This window comes from Pteropus vampyrus, unplaced genomic scaffold (assembly GCF_000151845.1).
Source record: "Pteropus vampyrus isolate Shadow unplaced genomic scaffold, Pvam_2.0 Scaffold2, whole genome shotgun sequence".
NCBI lineage: Eukaryota > Metazoa > Chordata > Mammalia > Chiroptera > Pteropodidae > Pteropus > Pteropus vampyrus.
The window spans coordinates 18,089,450-18,109,550 of record NW_011888783.1 but is presented as its reverse complement, the minus strand read 5'-3'; the positions used below and the strand labels follow the sequence as shown (position 1 = coordinate 18,109,550).

Sequence of the window (20,101 nt, the reverse complement as noted above, 5' to 3'; positions counted from 1 at the left end):
GTAACACATGTACAAGAATTCCTTTATAAAAATGAGGCTATACTAGAGATACTTTCCTGTAACTTTAATGTCATATCATAGCCATCTCTTGATATCAGTATATGTATATCTCATTTTTATAAATTGCTACTTTACTTTCCACAATGTATGGATGCAACCCTATTTTTAATAGCTTTACCTAAGTATAATTGACATACAGTAAACTGCACATATTAGAAGTGCACAATTTGACAAGTTGACACATGAAGACACTCATGAAACCATTACCATAATCAAGATAATAAATATATCCATCATCCTCAAGTTTCCTTGTGCCCTTTTATAATTTCTCCCACCTCCCTTTCTTACCAGCCTTCCCTGTCACAAATCTGCCATCTTTCTTTATAGATTAGTTTGCATTCTCTAGCACAGTACAGAAAGAGTACAGTATATACTCTTTATTTCTAGCTTCTTTTGCTAAGCATAATTTTGAAAATCATTCGTGTTTTTGTGTATATCAATAGTTCATTCCTTTTTATTAACAAGTAGTATTCCATTATATAGACATACCACAATTGGTTTATCCTTTTATTTGTTGATAGATATTTGGGTTGTTTCCAAATCTGGCTATTACAAATTAAGCCACTATGAACAATCATATATAAGTATTTGTATGGACATACGTTTTTGTCTTGGATAAATATCTAGAATGGAATGGCTCAATCATGTAACAGGTATATGTTTAATTTTTTAAGAAACTGCCAAGCTGTTTTCCAAAGTAGTTTTCCCATTTTACATTCCCACCAGCAGGGAATGGAAGTTTCAGTTCCTCTACATTCTCACCGACACTTGTTATGGTCACTATTTTGAATTTTGGCTATTCTAACAGGTATGTAGCAGTATTTCACTATGACTTTAATTTGTATTTCCCTAATGACTAACGCTGTTGAGCATCTTTTCACACACTCACATCTATGTATCTTCTTGGTGAAGTGTCTATTCAAATATTTTGCCTGTTTTTATTGGGTTGTTTATTAACTTTTGAGAGCTTTCTTCTATATATTCTCATTACAACTCTTTTATCAACAATAAAAATGAACAAACTATAGTAAGGATGTAATGTATAGCATGGAAACTATAGTTAATAATACCGTATTGCATATTTCAAAGTTGCTAAGAGAGTAGATGTTAAAAGTTCTCATTATAAGAAAAAAAATTTAAACTGTGTGGTGATGAATGTTAACTAGCTTTATTGTGATTACTTCACAATGTATACAAATATTGAATCATTGTTGTATATCTGAAACTAATATGTCAATTATACCTCGAAAATGCAAAAAACAATAAATTACTGACACACAAAACAGCATGGTAAATCTAAAAATAATTATGCTTAGTGAAAGAGGTCAGACAAAAAAGAGAGTACATATTCTATAATTCCCCTTACATAAAATATTGGAAAATGCAAACTACTCCATAATGCATAATAAGTTCTTTCTTCCTTCTTCCTTTCGTTTTTCAGCAGATAAATTCTCTTGATACCTAACCTTATTCAAAGACTTGTTTATCTTTTCTCCACTTTTCTGTAACTGAGGGTGTCAGAGGTGGCAAGGGGAGGGGAAAACTCTACTGAGTAAGTGGGCAGTCATTATTAGGGGCCCCCCTCTTCTTCTTTCGAGAGTCATTAAGCCTCACGCTAGGTTTCACTTACATAGTTACGATGTGTCTTATTCCTAACAGGTTCATCTTGGGCTTTGGACAGTTCCCTCAATTCAGCATGGAACCCTAGCAAATGGTGAGCCCTGTGATTTTCCTTGCTCTGCTGAGACTTCAAATTCCTCTGCAATAGGTAAGAATGTCTATTTTCGAGGGTTCTTTCTCAGTCTTTGCTATGGCTGTCTAATGAGTATTAGTATTGATTTGACAGCTGATTTTCACTTCCTAATACTGCTTCTGAGGGATGAAGGTGGGTTAGGAGCCACTTCAACCACACATGAGTCTACAGTTTCTTTCCTTGGTCACTAATTTTCCACATTTCTAAACTTCTTGGGTTGCTGTTGGTAAAGTTTTTGCTTGCTTTTTCTATTTCTTATTCATTTTGTTGAAAGAGGAATACTTTTTCAGATTTATCCTATCTTCTTTACCCGGAGGATTCAGGTTTATTGGTGAAACAGACTAGAGCTCCTTTAGAACAACGACCATCTCTTATTTCTCTTTTGAGTACTCCACAGAACCTAGCCCAGTGATTGGTACATGTCGATATATAAAAAATGTCAGGGAAAAAAGATATCACTTCATGTTCTATAATGATTAACTCTAAGGATCCTGAACAACAAAGCCTGAGTATTTATCCTAAAATACTTCTTTTGTCACACCTCTCACCAAGTCTCAAAATATGAAGCCTCTCATCCAACTGGGCTGGTCTGTTTGCTCGCTTTGGCATATATCTCATGTATTTTCAAATGCAGATCTTTGCTCGTGTCACCACCTGTTTAGAATGAATGGTCTTCACTATTCAACTCTTCCTCATCTTTCAGAGCCCAAGTGAAATCCTACCTACTCCACGAAGCCTCAGTGACTTTTCTTATATCCCCGTCTCAGGAATCTGTCAGTTCTGCAGACCTTTCCTACAGGAATCTGTCAGTTCTGCAGACCCTTCATTGTCTTCATCGCATGACTTGGCATACACTCCTCTATGCTGTTTACTTATTCATTGGTGTATATATCAACTCTTCATCTAATAACAACAAGAATTTTAGTGAGCACTTACTACTACTAAGAGTTTTACATATTTATTTCTTTTAATACTCACAACACCCTGTGAAAGAACTTGCTCAAGTTCACATAGCTGGAAAGGGGGTTAGAGTCAGGATTTAAATTCAAATTTTTTTTTTTTATTCTGAAGCCCATATTTAGCCACTATATTAACTCTCAGTCTAGTTGTAAACTTCTAGTAGACATGAACTGAATCGTAATATTTTTCTATATTGATTCTCTTATTCAAATATACTTACTAGGTGTCTATTACATGAGAAATATATATGAAAGCTAGCTATGAAATAGACATAAGCTAAACTCTTCTCTGAAGAATCACATAACCGAATAATGAGGGCAAAACAGACACATAAATAACAACGTACTTGTTAGAAAATGGTAATAAGATAGCTGATTTTTATCATGTATATTTTATATTATATATACTAATTTAATTCTCACAACCACCATATGAGATACACATTATTATTACCATTCCATTTTAGAGATGAGGAAACTGAGGCACAAAGAGATTAAATAACTTCCCAAGGTTAGACAACTAGTCAGTCTGTGCTCTCAACATCTTAACTAGGCTGTATCCCATGACAAATGTCATAATGGAGGTGGACAAAGAAAATGCTTCCTATATTAAAGAACTGTGTGTGAAACAGGGCAAGAGGAATCAGAGATAAATACAATTATATAAAGAAAATTCATACTATATAGTAGGAAAGAATTCTTGATATCTGAACTCTATTTAAATTCTGGAAACTGTCTATTATTTAAATGGGTTATGTAACAGAAAGTCATTTTGCAATATACAGGATCTACAGAGAATGGCTTAGCTCAGTGCTTTTTAAACTGAAGGTCACAACTCTTTTAGTGAGTCATGAAATCATTTAGTTAGCCTAATCAACACTTAAAAAAAGAAACAGAAACAGTAGAATAGAATAAATAGAAACTATCTGTGCATGTCTTGCATGGTAAAACTGGACAGGAAACTTTTGTTCCTGTTTCATGTATTTGCATATGTTATATGTACATGTAGGTCCATGATGTAGACTGTACTTCATACTGTGGATCATGCCAAAAAGCTTGAAAGCTACTAGCCTAGCTGGCTTAGGCATATGATAATACAAGTGCTTACTGCTTCCTTATAAATTTCAGGGATCCCCCAAAAGTTCTTACACGCTGAAACTTGGAACGGTATGGACTGAGGAGTGATTTTTCCAAGTAACTGAGTAAGTTCTTCAGTAAAGACAGATGTCTGGGCCATGTCTCAAAAGCATTCTGAATATAGTTTCATGTCAGTGCCCCCAAAATTGATAAATGTACTAAGTATAATTAAAAGACGATAAGCAGAATAAAAAATGGTTCAGTTACTGTGGAAAACTGTTTGGTGGTTCCTCAAAAATTTAAACATAGAATTACCATGTGACCCCACAATTTCATTCCTAGATATATACCTCAAAGAATTTAAAACAAGGACTTAAACAAGTGTATGTACATGCATGTCATAGCGGCTCTATTCACCAAAGCCAAAAGGTGGAAAGAGTCCAAATGTCCATCGGTGAACAAATGGATAAACCAATTGTGGTATACACATACAATGGAACATTATTCAATCACAGAAAGAAATTAAATGCTGATACATGCTGCAATGTGGACAAAGCTCTAAGACATTATGCTAAATGAAAGAAGTCAGACTCAAAAGGTCACATATCATATGAGCCCATTTTTATGATATATCCAGAAGAGGTAAATCCATAGAGACAGAACACAGATTGGTGATTGCCAGGGGCTGGAGAACTGCAGGGTGAGGATAAACTACTCAATGAGTGAGGGATTTTACTTTGGAGTGATGGAAATGTTTTGGAGCTAGATAAAGGTGCTGGTTGCACAGAACTGCGAATGTAATTGATGCCACTGAATTGTTTATTTTAAAATGACTAATTTTATGTTATGTGAGACTTATTTCACTAAATTATTAAAAAATAAAAGCCTATAGGCAGATGTTAACACCAGTAATACCAATATCTGGAGGGCAAATCTTTCTCAGGATATTAGAAACTGAATAAAAAGGGGTATCTTTAATTTTTCTCAAAGTAAATTTTAAAGGAGGGTCATATAGAATAAATAAATAGTCCTTACTATCTAAACTAGAGACTACAGGGAAAAATGAACTGAGAGAAAATTGGCACGTACTTTTCCAGAAGCATCTTTAAAAAATATAAATTCAACAAGAGCGGAAACATTACTATACTTAAATGTTAAGGAGAGAATAAGGAAGGAAGTGAAAACTTTTAGACAGAACTCTGGACTTGAAGCAAGGGGAAAGTAAAGCAGTAAACCAGTCCTCTGGTTTCCAGTTGACGTGAAGCGACTACTTTCCTCTTCCCTTGGAGGTAATTATTTTCATTGTTACAGCGTGTCTGCGCCTTTGGAGAGAGTTCACTAAAGGCATCCTGGCACAGGCTAGATAACCTCTTGGGGAGTATGCTATGGAGGAGCTAGATCACAGTTTTTCAAACTTTGATCAACAGAACCCAAGGTCATGAAAGCACCTAGAGTGAGGGATGAGGAGTAGGAGAGGAAAAGGGAGATAGAGTTGTTGATGCCCTAGGCCACTATTCCCATGTCATTCAGAGCAGGTTTGTTTTTACCTTTTAAATATTGGGATTCTATGTTAAAACTTCACTTGGGGAAAAAAATTCTTGGGGAAAAAAATTCTGCTGAAACCCACTAGACTGCATCAAGTATTCCTAAACCTGGCTGCTCAACAGAATTTCTAAAAGAGCTTTTTCGAATTACAAATTCCTGAGCCATACCTCTAGATCTAGTGAAATAATAACTCCCCAAGGGATTCTTGTGCAGCAGCCCACAGCTAGCCCACAGTGTTTGAGAAGCACTCAACCAGATGACCCTTGTTTCCCAGAGAGCCTATGATAAAACTGAACTTAGATGGGTAGGCAGAAAACTTGGGCAAAAGAGCTGGTGGTAGCAGATGGAAAAAGAGAACACAGATAGCTAAATCACTGGAGTCTAATGAAGAAAGAAAATTGGTAAATGAAAAGATTGCGTAGGACCAGAAGTTCCTCTAGAGGTTTAACTGCCTGTGATCTCACAGCCTACTGTGTCTATATTGGTGATGGTAGTCAAAATGGTTTAATTCAGCAACTGTCCAAAAAAGTATTATGTGAGTCATGAATGTAATTTAAAATTTTCTAGTAGCCATGGTAAAAAAAAGAAAAGTGAAAACCAGTGAAATTAATTTTAACAATACATCTTATTTAATTTCGATATACTCCAAATAATATTTTAACATGTAATTCAATATAAAAATATTAAATAATATACTTTACCTTTTTTGTATTGTCTTCAAAATGGTTCAAACTAGGTATTAAGAATTCGATAACCACGTGGCTAGTGGCTACCACATTGCATAGTGCAGGACTAGGTAATAAAAGGTCAATCTATTTCCTTTGAAAATTGATAATCTGTTGCAATAAAACATAAAAAGCCCATGAATCACTTTCCCAGCCTTAGAGACCTTGCTCCCGAAGAAGTCAGAAAATAGTTTAGTCTGCAGATATCATGCCCAACTTCACATCTTCAGCCCTGACCTCTCTCCCTCTTCCCTCTTCTCAGCAGCAGAGTCTGTGTTTTGGACATTTTTACCAGAATGTTCAGCTCCCAAAGGCCTATTCAAAATATCTAAAACTAAATTCACTGTCTTTCTTCCAAAATAAAAAATCAATTTACTTCTTGATTTTCCTATTTCTATCAGTCATCTAGGATCAAAACTTCAGAGTCAAATGCTTCTTTTTCCTTTATTCTACAAAAGCACCAAGTTCTATATATTCTTCCTTTGAAAGCTCTCTCTCACTAGCCCTTTCCTGCTTCTAGTTCTACCTGCTGATTTATCCAGTATAGTGTTATCAAATATATATATTTAATACACTATGTATAATGTCATTTCTCTTCAGTGGCTCTATAATGCCTTACATTTCAGCTGTGAATTCAGGTCCCCGCACAGTCATGCTCTCACCCCACCTGACCTATATCATTCCAACCTTGTTCACCAACCTCCTGGAAGAGGCTTTATTTTAGGCAAACTATCCTAATCACTGTCTCCTAAATATGCCTTATACTTTCTATCTCTGTGTTTTGTGACTTTCTAACCACCTAGAATGCCCTTAGTCCAGCTTTACCTAGCCAAATCATTATTCTACAAATATTTGTGTCAGGCACTGTACTAGGTACTGAAGACAGAATAAAAAATCCTAGTCTGGTCTCAGTTTCCCCACTTAAATAAATCTTTTTTTAGATGTCAATTATGCCTCAAGAGTTGAAATTAAAAACAAAAAACAAAAAAATGAAAGAAATCTTCCTACGACCAAACAGAAGTGGTTTTGCATTACTAAGTTGTTCATATAAGGCATATAGCCTACATGACTTATAAGAACACACTGGGCCCTTACAGTTTGCTGCCTTATATTACTAATTCTCAAAATTTCCTACAAATATTCATCTATCTTCCCAAATAGAGGGTGGATTTCCTGAAAGTATGGACTAGGGTCTTACCAATGTGTTCTCCCTGATGTTCAGTGAGCAACAAGTACTGAATACGAATTTGCTGATTGACAAGTACTTGTAAAAGAGAAAGGGCCGATAGGGCAGAAGGAAGAGTCTACATAGAAAAGAACCACCCGCTCCGACCCACCACTGGCAATATGCTGGCAAATCCGGATCAGAGGTGAGCAGGGAGAGCCTGCAAGAACCCCAAAGTTGATGAAAGCACATGGGAAGTTTTACTTTTCCAATTCCATTGGCAAAGAAATTCAGAATCAGCAACTCTTAAGTTAGGATCATTAGCCTCAACAATATAAATGATCAGCTTTAAAAATCCTTTCTTAGCATGAAATATAAATACTACTACTGGTGAAGTTTAATATATACATAACATTAGACCTAAGAAGATAACTCACCACATGTTGTGCTCAAAAACTTTGGCTGGGTCAGTTAAAATTCTTGATCCCAGAGGGGCCACGGGGTGACAACCACTTTGGCATCTTTGTGGCATCTTTCCAATTCTTAGACAGGACATAGAATTTTTCCAAATCCCATTCATCTTAATCAGTACCTGGAAAATTATAAATAATTAATGTCAACAGGGATTAAACAGTGTATTGTTTATCTAATAACTAAAAACTGGTCCAAAAAGTTTACCACCTGAGAAAGGATATGAAAACTAAAGATTTTTAAGTGAAATATAGGCATGATAGCTTCTCTCCTGAAGTATTTTCAAGACAGGAGGAGGGAAAAGAATATTTAGAGTGTGTGACATTGGCTGGCATTCTTTGTAAGTCACAGCCTTGACTAACTTTGCTTTGTTTGGTATTTGCTTGTTTAACTTTTAGCACTCGGCCAAAGCATATTATGTCCAGAATTTGGATTTTGTGTACTAAAAATTTTCTTAAGTGATTTTATTATTTTGTTTTGAGAATTCTAGGCAAACCTATTTCTAGGGAATATTTCGTGACCCCCAGACCAAAAACCCAAGTATAGCAGCAGAATAAGAAAACAAACCTAGTAAATCTCATTTTCTGGAATAGTGAGTAATACATTTGCAAAATAGATTTCCCTATACAAAACACATGCTTTAATCCTAGCTCAAAAGGAGAATCATCAGTTGATATGCCAAATCTATCCTCATTTCTGGAAGAATAACTTAAACATTTAAATAGTATTTCATTTTAATTATGTATTGGCGAATATATCAGTTTAAAATGTTTATGGAAAAGTATCAAAAAGAAGCTCTAAAGAGCTTTTCCCAACAAGAATCTATTGCACTACTGCTCGGCATTTCATCCTGTTCAGTTGATCATCGCAACATTCAACCTAATGCTGCACGCTGTCAGGTGGAAACAGATGCTATAAGGTGTATGTACATAATACACATTAGAGACTATCCAAGGTGCTATTAGGCATAAAAATGACATGTATTGCACCCTTTATTACCTTATTGAAAGTCAATGGGTTTTAAGAGTATGAATTCCAAAATGCACTGCAAATGTCAAAAACATCTCATTGTGTTTTTAAACATAAAATTTAAGATTCTCCTTTTGGATAAAAAAAAAAAAAAAAAGGCTTAGTTATATACACCAAAAAGACTGTAATGGTTCCATTCGAAAGTGACTAACAGTGATGAGAAATGAAACATTCAATAGCTAGTGCTGATATCCTGTTTCTTGTTTGTTTTTCCTTCTCGACTAAATGCAAGCTCTTTGGTGGAGGCAAATGAAATGAAATGCTCCGCCCACCACTACCTTTCCTCTGATGTGCCTTTGTTCTTTTCTTCTGCTAGTGTGCTACGTAAGGCTAACAAAACCCTGCTTGCACAATTATTTTTAGAATTCTCTTCCTGTACTGAGTACTACTCATAAAATCTTCTGTATGCTGAAAAGTAGAAACTGATTACACCTAGAAAGAAGGCAATTCATGCTCAAAAGTATAAAACGATGTAAACATATTCCACCCAGGAAAGCCAAATCAAAATGAAATTTCAATATTTCAAATAATCATGTGATACTTATCTATATCTTTATATAGAAGAGGAAGAGAGAAAAAACCTGAGTTTCTCTCACTATAAATGACCCAGAACCTGTATAGACAGTTGGAAACAAAAAGTCATAACCAGACTAGATATTAGGCAATTCACGGAAATGTCAGAGAAGCATGTGCCTTGTAGGCTGCTAGCCCATAAAGTGTAGTGTGGCCAGGGCCTAAACATGTGGCAGTTTGTCTTGCTTAGGAAGCTGTTTTTCTAATTAACCACATAAGCATCTTTATCTATTTATTTATTATCTATAACAGTCACACACAGCCTTGCATGGCTCTTTATCTTTTATTAAATTTATATAATAAATATAATAAAGATAAATACATAATATAATTACATAAATGCCTTCTCAACAAAATCGTAAGCTTCTAAGGGCAGCACCAAGCTGGTAGTGAATTAACTGCCTGATTACACAAAATGATAGCTGTCTGACATAAATAGAAAGGAAGTTACTTCATATTTTCCAGGGTGGCTCCTAAGATCCTTACAGTGTGGAAGAAGGAAGTGACAGAAGAGTGTGACAGTATACAGGCAGCTATCCAGTTATAGTGACTACACTGATCAACAAACATGTGCTCCATGTTATGACTGTCATGTTAGCTTAATGTTTACCAGGTTATGGTTCCATTCTGTGATGGGAAAAGAAGGGCAGGGTCAACCCCAAATAGAATGCCAGTGGAGAAAGTTGGTTTCTGCTACTAGAGTGTCTCACTCTCTTTATGTACCCTCTCTTAATTCTCTTTTGGCATAACCTAATTTGAATATAGGTTTTACTAAGATATTATTTCCATAATAAAACAGTATGGGTAAGTAGTATTTTTATTTGAAATAACACAAAAGGTATAGCTATTCACCCAAAAGAACGCAGGAAAGGAAAAACAGAGGAAATAAAAACAGATGGGGCAATTAGAAACCGAATGAATATTTAAACCTAACCATATCAATAATTACATTCAATGTAAATGGATTCCAATTAAAAGACGTAGATTGTCAATGTGCATGAAAAGAAGCAAGACACAGCCATATACTGTCTATAAGAGAAGTACTTTAAATATAAAGATACCAACAGATTAAAATTTTAAAAAGAGATAGCATGCAAACACTGCATAAAAAAAGTGGAAGAGTTATATCAATAGACAAAGTAGACTTTTAAAAAAGACTATTACAGAGATAAAATAGGACATTTAGTAATGATCGGCCAATTCCTCAAGACTTCCCAATCCTAAATGTGCATGTACCTAATAACAGGGCTTTAAAATACGTGAAGCAAAAATGGACACAACTTCTTAAGAGAAGAAATTAACATATCCTCAGTAATATTTGGAGATTTTTTAATACCCTTCTCTCAACAATAAATAGAACACACTCAGAAACTGTCAAAAAAAATCAATAAGGATATAAAAGATTTTAACATTATTAACTTTACCTAAATGACACTTATAGAAAGAACACTATACCTAATAATAGCAGAAAACACATTCTTTTCAAGTGAACATCTAATATTTACCAAGGTAGACCATATATGCTAAGTTATAAAATAAGTCTCAATGAATTCCAAAGTATTAAAATCATACAGAGTATGACTTCTGAACATAATATTAAATGTTAATATCATTTTCTTGAAGTAATTTTGTCTAATATTAATATAACCTCACCAACTATCTTATGTATTATTGTGTACAGTATATGTTTTTTAAAAATGTATTTGTGTGTTTACATTTAAATTGCTTCTCTTATAGGAGTGTATTGCTGATTTTTGCTTTTTTTATCCAAACAAAATAATAATAACATATATCTAGAAAAATCCCCAAATATTTAAAAATTAAGCAACACACTTCTGAATAATCTATGGGTCAAGTTTTACATGAGCTGGTAAATGTTAAGGAACATAAGAAAATACGTTAAATTGAATAATAATAAAATCATAAAATGTCAAAATTTACGGGATGTAGCTACAGCAATGTGTAAAGGAAGATTTATAGTTTTAAATTCTTCTATTAGAAAGGAAGAATTCAGTCTTAAGAAGCTATAAAAATAGTAAATTATATGTAAAGTAAGTAGAAAGACGGAAATAAAAATAAAAACAAATTAATGAAATAGAAAATGGACCAAATAGGGAAAATTAAAGTCAAAAATTGGTTCTTTAAAAAGATTAATAAAACCAATAAACTTCTGGCAAAATTGATCTCAAACATTTGTGTTTCAGAAAGCACAAATTTTTTGTGTCTGGAATAAAAGAGAGATCATCACAGATCCTATAGATGTTGAAAAGTGAACAAGGAAATATTATGAACAATTTTATTCCATTTATTAGATGGATAAATACCTTTAAAAACATAATTTACCAATAATAACAAAACAGCACAAGAAAAATCTAAATAGCCTAAATTTATTGTATAAATTAAAATTATAATTAAAAGTAAAATAAACATCACACCCATTAGAATGGCTATTAGAAAATACAATACAAAAACAAAACAAAAAATAACAAGTGTTGAGGTGGAGAAATTGGAACCTTTGTGCACTGTTTGTGGGAGAATGATGCAGCTGCTATGAAAACAGTATGAGAATTCCTCAAAATAGTTAACATGGAGTTGCCATATGATCCAGTAATTCTATTTCTAGATAAGAAGTGAAAGCAGAGACTAGAAAAGATATTTGTACACCATGTTTCCAGCAGCATTATTCACACAGAAAAAGGTAGAAACAATCCAAGTGACCATTAAAAGATGAACAGATAAATAAAAGATGATATATACATAAAATGGATGCTATTCAGCCTTTAAAAAGCAAGGAATTTTGAAACATGCTACGACATGTGTAAGCCTTAAAGCTATTATGCTAAGTGAAATAAGCTAATCACAAAAGGACAAATGTGCATCATCCTTCTTATATGAAGTTCCTAGAGAGGTCAAAAATGCATAGACAGAAAGTAGATGGTGTTTGCCAAGGGTTAGTGGGGAGAGGAGAGTAGGGAGTTAAGCGTTTAATTGTTATACAGCTTCAGTTGGGGATGATGAAAAAATTCTGGAGATAGATGGTTGTGATGTTTTCATAACAATGTGAATATACTTAAAGACACTAAACTGCACACTTTAAAAAGAATTAAAATAGTAAATTTTATGTATATTTTATAACAATAAAAAACAGCCCCCCCCCGCCGCAAAAAAACCCCCAAAAACCCAAAAAAAACCACCTTCCTACAAAGCAAACGTAGGCCCTGATGGCTTCACAAGTGAATATCAAACATTTAAGGATGAAATAACACCAATCTTACACAGACTCTTTTAGAAAATAGAGAACACTTCTCAATTTGTTTTATGAGGCCAGTATAAGCTAGAGAAGTAGTAAAGTTGTATGAAATAAAGGTTTGAATATTGGTCACATTGTTACAATGAAGTTTTCTTAGACTTAGTGCTTCACATTTTATATAGTTTCAAGTTATCAAGTGTTTGTCAGGAATAAAACTTGTTATCTAAAAGGGGGAAATCTGAGTAAGAGTTTTCTAGGCATGTCTTGGTGTGCTTTAATTGCTAAGGCTGCTATTTAGTTTGAGTTACTCCAATTCGGAACAGAGAAGTATTAAGGCAACAAGAACCTCTACGAATCCTTGTTAGGTGTTTGAGTTATTATTTACTGTTAGAAGCACCTTAAAAAGTTTGTGGTCCTGACTCTTCACTTAATTTAGCTCGAACTAATTGTGCCATATCAAATTATAGTCCATATAATCAAGTGGTATTTCTTTTACTCACTTTGCCTATAGATTCCTACTTTCAGCTCACTATCCTATGATGATGATTCTTCTCTAGTCCTGTCAAGGTCAAAATGAAACAGAATAAGAATGACTTTGAGGCCTTGGCCTTCTGAGATCTCAACACCAAGACTCAGTCATGAGCAGCCAATTGTATAAAGCAATCACTAAGGAACAGATCCAGAAAAGAACTGAAGCTCATTTAAGTATCAGAGTGACAGAATTTCATTATAAATAGCATTTATTATGCTATCGAGTATCCAGAGGTACGCCATGAAGTGTTGACACACTTCCTGTCAGCTCTAGGTGTTGGTAAGTGTGTGCCTATTTTAGAATGCAAGGAAAAGAACAAATGTATAAAATGACTTGGGTCCTGCATATAGTATGACAAGCCAAGAGGATGGCTTTAAAACTTAGCAGTTTTCTGGGCCCACCACTACCACCACATTGTGCTTGTAGCAAAAGTACAGACCTTGGATAGAAGGACGACATTTGGAGAAAAGATCTCTGCCCCATCTCCAAATCTGGGCAAGATGCTTTGCCTTCCACTAAAATGGAGCCCTTTTCTCAATGATTCACACATCTGCCTTACTACACCAACAAACTAGGACATATTCTACGAGAATAGGTAAAATGTATATATAAGGACATTTCATGTTACAAACATGAGTGTTTCTTAAATAACTGCAAATTTTATTTTGGTAGAGCAATAGTTTTAAGGACTTTTTAAGTAAAAAGGATGATTTTAGTTAAAGAAAATCATATCATATTTTGCAAATTAAAAAAAAAACCTTTGAGGAAGTAAAGCACCAATCCCAAATTATTTTTCATGTAAATCTGATTTAAAAAAAAAAAAGTTAAGTATTTACTATATGTAAAGCTCTTTTCTAAGCACTTTACATGTATTATCTTATTTAACTTATATTTCTCTGTGAAGGGGTACTATTTGTATACCCATATTACAGAGGAAAAACCCCAACCAGATGAAGCAATGTGCTTAAGGTCACCCAACCAATAACTGATGGGGCTTCAGTTTGAACCCAAGCAGTCTAACTGGAGAGACCACACCCTACTAAGGTTTTAAAACATCTTTTTTTAATCATATACATATAATTTACCTATTTGCACTCTACTTTTGTACACTATACATGCAAGAAGGACCACATACTGATTCGCCAATTTGTACTGAAGTTGCTAATATGTTGTAACTGATTTAAGAAGGCTTAGAATTCCTCCTCTCCCTTCATCTTTCTCAATTCTGTTTCTTCTCTTGGGCCTTAATCAAATAGCAAGAAATGCCACTACAAGTCCAGTTTCGGGACTGAAGACAGCATAGTTATTCTTTCCAGTACTCAAATCTCACAATACAAGCAAAGAACTCTTGCATCATGGTAAATAATGTAACATTTTAACGCTCAATTCTTTTCATCTGGTTTACTTTTACACAACTAAGAAGTAGAGGCAAAGAAAGACTTTTTTCCTTTGGTGTTAAAGTTTGATCCTAAGATTACATTCTCAAATCTCAACACTACTAGCAGAGCATCTAAGAACTAGAGCAAATAGTACTGCTGGCTGTGTGAATCTATAAAGATTATCCTTGGAGCACTTAGTTGGTTCTGAGCAAAAACTATATGTAAGGCTCCCCCAAAATGATTCCCAGTTGTCTCAGTTCACTGAAATATCAGAAAAAGAAACTGTTGTTAATCATACACTAAATGCCTGTCCTCTGTTTAAAAGTTAACTCTTCCTCAATGTTTCCTGGGTTTTGAGCATTCTTTAACTAAATAAATTAGTGAGACATTCATGTTTTTACCTTTGTAACTGTTTAGCTTTTCTTCTCAGCCGGGAAGCTGGTACAAAGGTTTCATTCAGAGGAACAAGCGTCATCTAGATAAAGCTGCACTAACATTACCAGAGAGGCTAGCATTAATGAGAGCAAATTAAAGTGCTACTGTTGTACTGTGTTGGATAGCAAAAGCCAACAGGTAAGAAACACTTAAGTATCAACTACACTGCGGTGAAAACTGAACTTCGATTAACTCTGGCAATTTCAATGAACTCTGAGGGTGACCATCTGTGAGGCCAACATCTCAGGCAACTCATACATCTTGTTTTAATCTTTCTTTGGATGATTATAATTTCAGGGTATAAATAAGGTTATTAGCAAGAACAGAAAACAACAGTAATTACAGTAAGTATTTACAGAACGCTTTGATCGCACTATGACGTCAGTCACTATACAGCTCCAATATGGGAATCTCATGCTCAGGGTTTGCTCTCCATGACCACCCTTAAAGGCGGCTGTCCCACGTACTTTCACAGAAAGAGGCTACTGGGACTCACAAATCAAAAGAACCTGTGTGTTGGTGGTCAATACCCTGTTTATACTGAGCGCTACAATTTAGTTTTGGTAAAACATCAGCAGTCACATTATAATGCTGTTAATTTGAATTTTATTGGCTTTGTGGTTGTAGCTCTCTACTTAGTTTGACTTTGTAGTTGAATAAGAGCTCTCTGTACAAGGAGCTTATACCTGGATTTACATAACAATATTCTAAAGGTATTTTAAGTCAACCCAGGGGTCTGAGAATTTTTTTCTTTAAATGTAGGTTTACAAATTTTTCTACATTGAGAAATACATTAGAAGATTCTGTTCCAGAGCATTCTACTCTTACTCCTCCTTAATAGCAGAAACACCCCTAAGAAGGGCAGAATCGACTCAATTCTCCTAGGAAAGCAATTTCAGGTGAAGAGGTGAAGGATTTGAAGTATGCTGAACCCAGGCTCTGCCACTTTCTACCACATAACCTCTCACATGATACTTTGTAACCTCAATTTCCTCAATAAAATGTGGCTAATAAGGTTATTTCAAAATATAGGAAGGTTACAAGAGGCGATCTATGTGGCATATTTGTAGCATAGTGCTGGGTGCATGGTTAAGTGCTTTGATATACTAGTTGATATTACTGTTATCATTAGTCTGTCTCTTCTTATAATTTCCACAGGGCTTCATGAATACAAGATCAAGCTTTCCACTATGCTTAAGTAGTCCAAACTTTCCAAAGGTGAAAGACTAATTTACCAATGAAGTGGGGGTATAGTACAGTAGCAAGTGCTAAATATAATAATATTCAGAATATAAAAGGCTTCAAGTTCAAGTCCTGGCTTAGTTATCTACTAATCATGATTTTGGGGAAAGTCATTTACTTTGCCTGAGCCTCTCGGCTCATCTGTAAAATGGAGATAATTCCCAAGTCACAAAGTACAAAGAACATTAACAACTACATAGTGTTTCACAACTATGAAGTCAAATTATTTTTTAATGAATTCCAGAAACATTTCTAAAAGGCACCCCTTAAAGTTTAAAAAAGAAACACACACACGCACACACACACACACAAATTAATAATTAGACACACCATCTCTACCTCCCACTGTCCAACAATCAGGTGTTGAGGTGGCCAATTAGGATAAAAAAGCAAACTGCAAGTAATAATCAAGACTTTTATTTACTGTAACAGTGTAAGTAAGAGACAAAAAGAGGCACCAGCTCACCAGTGTTCCATTTTTCCCTGTGGAATGACACCAAGTAAGGATCAAGAAGATGCAAATACAGATAGGGGGAATTATCTCACTGCCCAGGAGCCCTGAATAAAAGGCTCCTGTCTTTTCATGGACTCGGGGACCTGGGTATGAAGAAAGGGTAAGAGTGAAGAGTGGAATGGTACTGAGCCAAAATGGAGAAGGTGTCTACACAGAGGTCCCCCAATAAGGAGTCCTCCGAATTCAGGCATGTGGGCTATGAATTGTCAAATGACAAAACTAAAACAATTAAGTAACGAGTTTGATGTCCTTTACTCAAGGGAAACCAATCTGTGGATTGGAAGTGTCGATGTAAGAGATGTCCAAACTATCAGAAAGAGTTAGGCAGTATCGCTGTGTGTTCTGTTTCCCTCCCACTCTGAGCTAAATATTAATAAATATCGTACACATTCTTTTCCCCAAAAAAAGAAAGAAAAAAAAAAAGAAACATCCAAACCTGTAGAGAATTTTTATGTTTATTTGAGCCAAACTGATGACATATGCTGGGGAGCAAGATCTCAAATACTCTGGAGAATAACAGTTTTGCAGCTTCTTTTATGCATTTGACATTAAGGAGGGAATGTAAGGAGGATTACATGAAGGCGGGGGTTGGAGGGGGAGGCAAGGTGAGGACTGGATTACAAAATAGTTAAGATTATGTATTCTCTAGAGGGTTAATACCTCCTTCGAGGGGTATTATTTCTAGTATTTCAAAGGTGTGTTAACCTAGATGCACAAGAACAATGCACAGGTTTGGCTTAAAACTTTTCACTAAAGAAGGCAGGCCTGGGGTGTGACAACCCATCATGACCTGCCCAGCTAGAAATTTATTAACAGATCACTCTGTCAGATTCCTTCCCATTTGACCCCTTTTTTCGTCCACAGGGAAGTTCAGTGCCTCACAAGCAGTGGAACAATCTTCCCAAGGGATTTGGGGCAAGAGCAAGAGTTTTATAAAGCCTTAGAAGAAGCAATGAAAAAACAGGACATAATTGGCTAGGAAGGCAGAGATTTCCTTATAAAGCCAGTGGGTTCTATTTTCTAGGGTAAGATAAGCTAGCTAATGCTGAGTTGGAGGGCTGTGATTCATATATGTTAGACTTCTTTGACAGGTGTTTCCTGAAAGTGAAGGCTGGGCTGGGCCACTGTGGCAACCATCATTTTGAGAGTTCTGATATATGAATTAACTTTATCAGAAGGCAGATATATATATATATATATATATATATATATATATATATATATGCACATGGCTGCCCATGGGGGCCTTGACTGCAATCCCTCCAGAAAATTGAAATGAACTGGCTGTATATTAATTCTGGTGTGGGGAATGGCAGCTTCTCCCCACAGGCCTTCCAGGAAAAGTCTTGTAATTGCCTATGGTCAGGCCTGAAAGATCACACATAGGTGTCTGACCTGGAGCCTGACACTTCACCCAAAGAAAAAAAGAATACAAGCATTCTTAACGAAACACATAATAAACCTTATTCCGAGAAATCATATAAACTAAAAAACCAATAAATTTAATGTGGATGAAGAAGGGGTTCTATGGAAAGTAACCTCACAGGGTGATTTGATCATAAATTCCTAGGTGGGCAGGTCATGGTGGGTAGTCATGCCCCAGGCCTGTAACTTCTTTACTGAAAGCTTTTTAAGCCAGTCCTGTTCACTGTTCTTGTGCACTTAGGTTAACATACCTTTGAAATGCCAGAAGTAATACCCATCAAAGGCGTAACCACCCCCACAAGAGAGCATGTGATCTTAACTACCCTGTAATACAATCCCCACCATTCTTTTTCCCACCTCCTTGTAATCTTCCTTACATTCCCTCCTTAACACCAAATGCATATAAGGAGCTGCAAAACTGTTAATCTCAAAAGCATTTGAAATCTTGTTTCCTGGCAATTGTCATCAGTTTTCGTTTAAATAAACTTATAAAAATTCTTTACAGGTTTGGACGTTTCTTACGTCAACATTAACAATGATTTCTTAAAAAGCCCATGAATAATGTCACAGCAAGTTGCTTAAGAATAATTAAGAACATTAATTATATTCTTAACCTCTAAGGAGCATATCAGGTAGAGAAACCTTAGTAATCTTCAATCAATAAAAGGTCTTAATTCTAAAATCATTTATAAGTTGGTTAAGAGCTCAGAACCACATTTTTATAGGAATATTTTAAATGGTGATTAAGATACAAAGCTAGTCCACACATTTAAAAAAATCCATAATGTGAAAAGAAATTTGTTTATTTTAAGTGGTCTTAGGAAACTGGCAAGTTCCATTTTCCCAAACAGCTGAAACACTGCCAATTCATACTGCTTGGGGGCAACTTGAGTCTTATTTAATACAAAAACAATCTGATTAAATATTGACTCTTTTAAAACAACAAAAAACCCCCATAATACCTGTCAGCCATCTTTTGCCACCTGATAACATAAGGTGTGTCTACAAAGTAATGTTAACTCAAAACTAGACATGTATAACAAAATAATTGTTGTCTCTTCAAATAAGTAACCTTAAGAGATTAGTATTTACTCTAATAATAATAAAACATCTTTGAAATTCCATTTTCAGATAATGTCCTCATAGCAAGTTTATTGATTCTTTTTCATATCCATGGTGGTAGCAAACTCTTTACTTTAAGATATATACCCTTTGTTGTCTTTAAATTGTTGTTCTTGTTGCCATAAATGTATAGACTCCAAACATAACCAGCTTGGAAGAATCATATTCATTGAGAAATAGTTTCTGGTATATTCTGTTTCCTTAAACAGTCTCAGTCATACCTCATAAATCAAGTTCACACAGTACACACTGTAGTACCACAAATGATAGTATCCTTTGTGCTTATCCTTTTTTAAGAAGCCAAAACTACCTAGAAATAAAAGCAAGATTTTTTTTTTTATTTAAAAATTTAAAATATATATTGATTGCTAAAAATAGAAAATATACAGGGGGAAAGATCGCTCTTATGATTACAACAAAAAATGATATGAAATACCTAGGAATAAACTTAGACAGAAATCTACAAGACTGATATGAAGAAAGCTAAACAATCTATATAGGGGCATAAAAATAATGTTAATAAATAGGAAGACAGTACATGGGTTTCTGAAGTTGAAGATTCAGTATTGTAAAAATGTAAATTCTTGCCAAAATCATCTATAAAATTAAAGTAGTTCCAATCAAAATTCAAAAAAATGTTTTTGGGAAACCTGAACAAATAATTTAAAAGTTCGTCTGAAAGAATAAACATGCAGAAAGCACCAGAAAAACACTGGAAGAGAAATGAGTGGTGTTGGTGTTGGTGTTGGTGGGACAGGGTGAAGCGGGGTGGGGGAGTGCTTGCCCTTCAAATCACAATATACTATAAAGCAAGTATCTCTTGGCCATGTCTGTAGTGTCAAGAT

The 20,101-nt window shown here is 34.9% G+C and overlaps 1 protein-coding gene across 2 annotated transcripts in view; it reads right to left on the bottom strand.

Moving 5' to 3' along the window:
- METTL8 (methyltransferase like 8) overlaps nucleotides 1-20,101 on the bottom strand; it is a 61,780-nt gene that overhangs the window by 31,077 nt on the left and 10,602 nt on the right. For both annotated transcript variants that reach the window (XM_023529554.1, XM_011357668.2), the window contains one exon: nucleotides 7,722-7,876. In XM_023529554.1, the coding sequence (XP_023385322.1) occupies nucleotides 7,722-7,864 (143 nt within the window). In that variant the 5' untranslated portion in view covers nucleotides 7,865-7,876. The remainder of the gene's footprint in view (nucleotides 1-7,721; nucleotides 7,877-20,101) is intronic.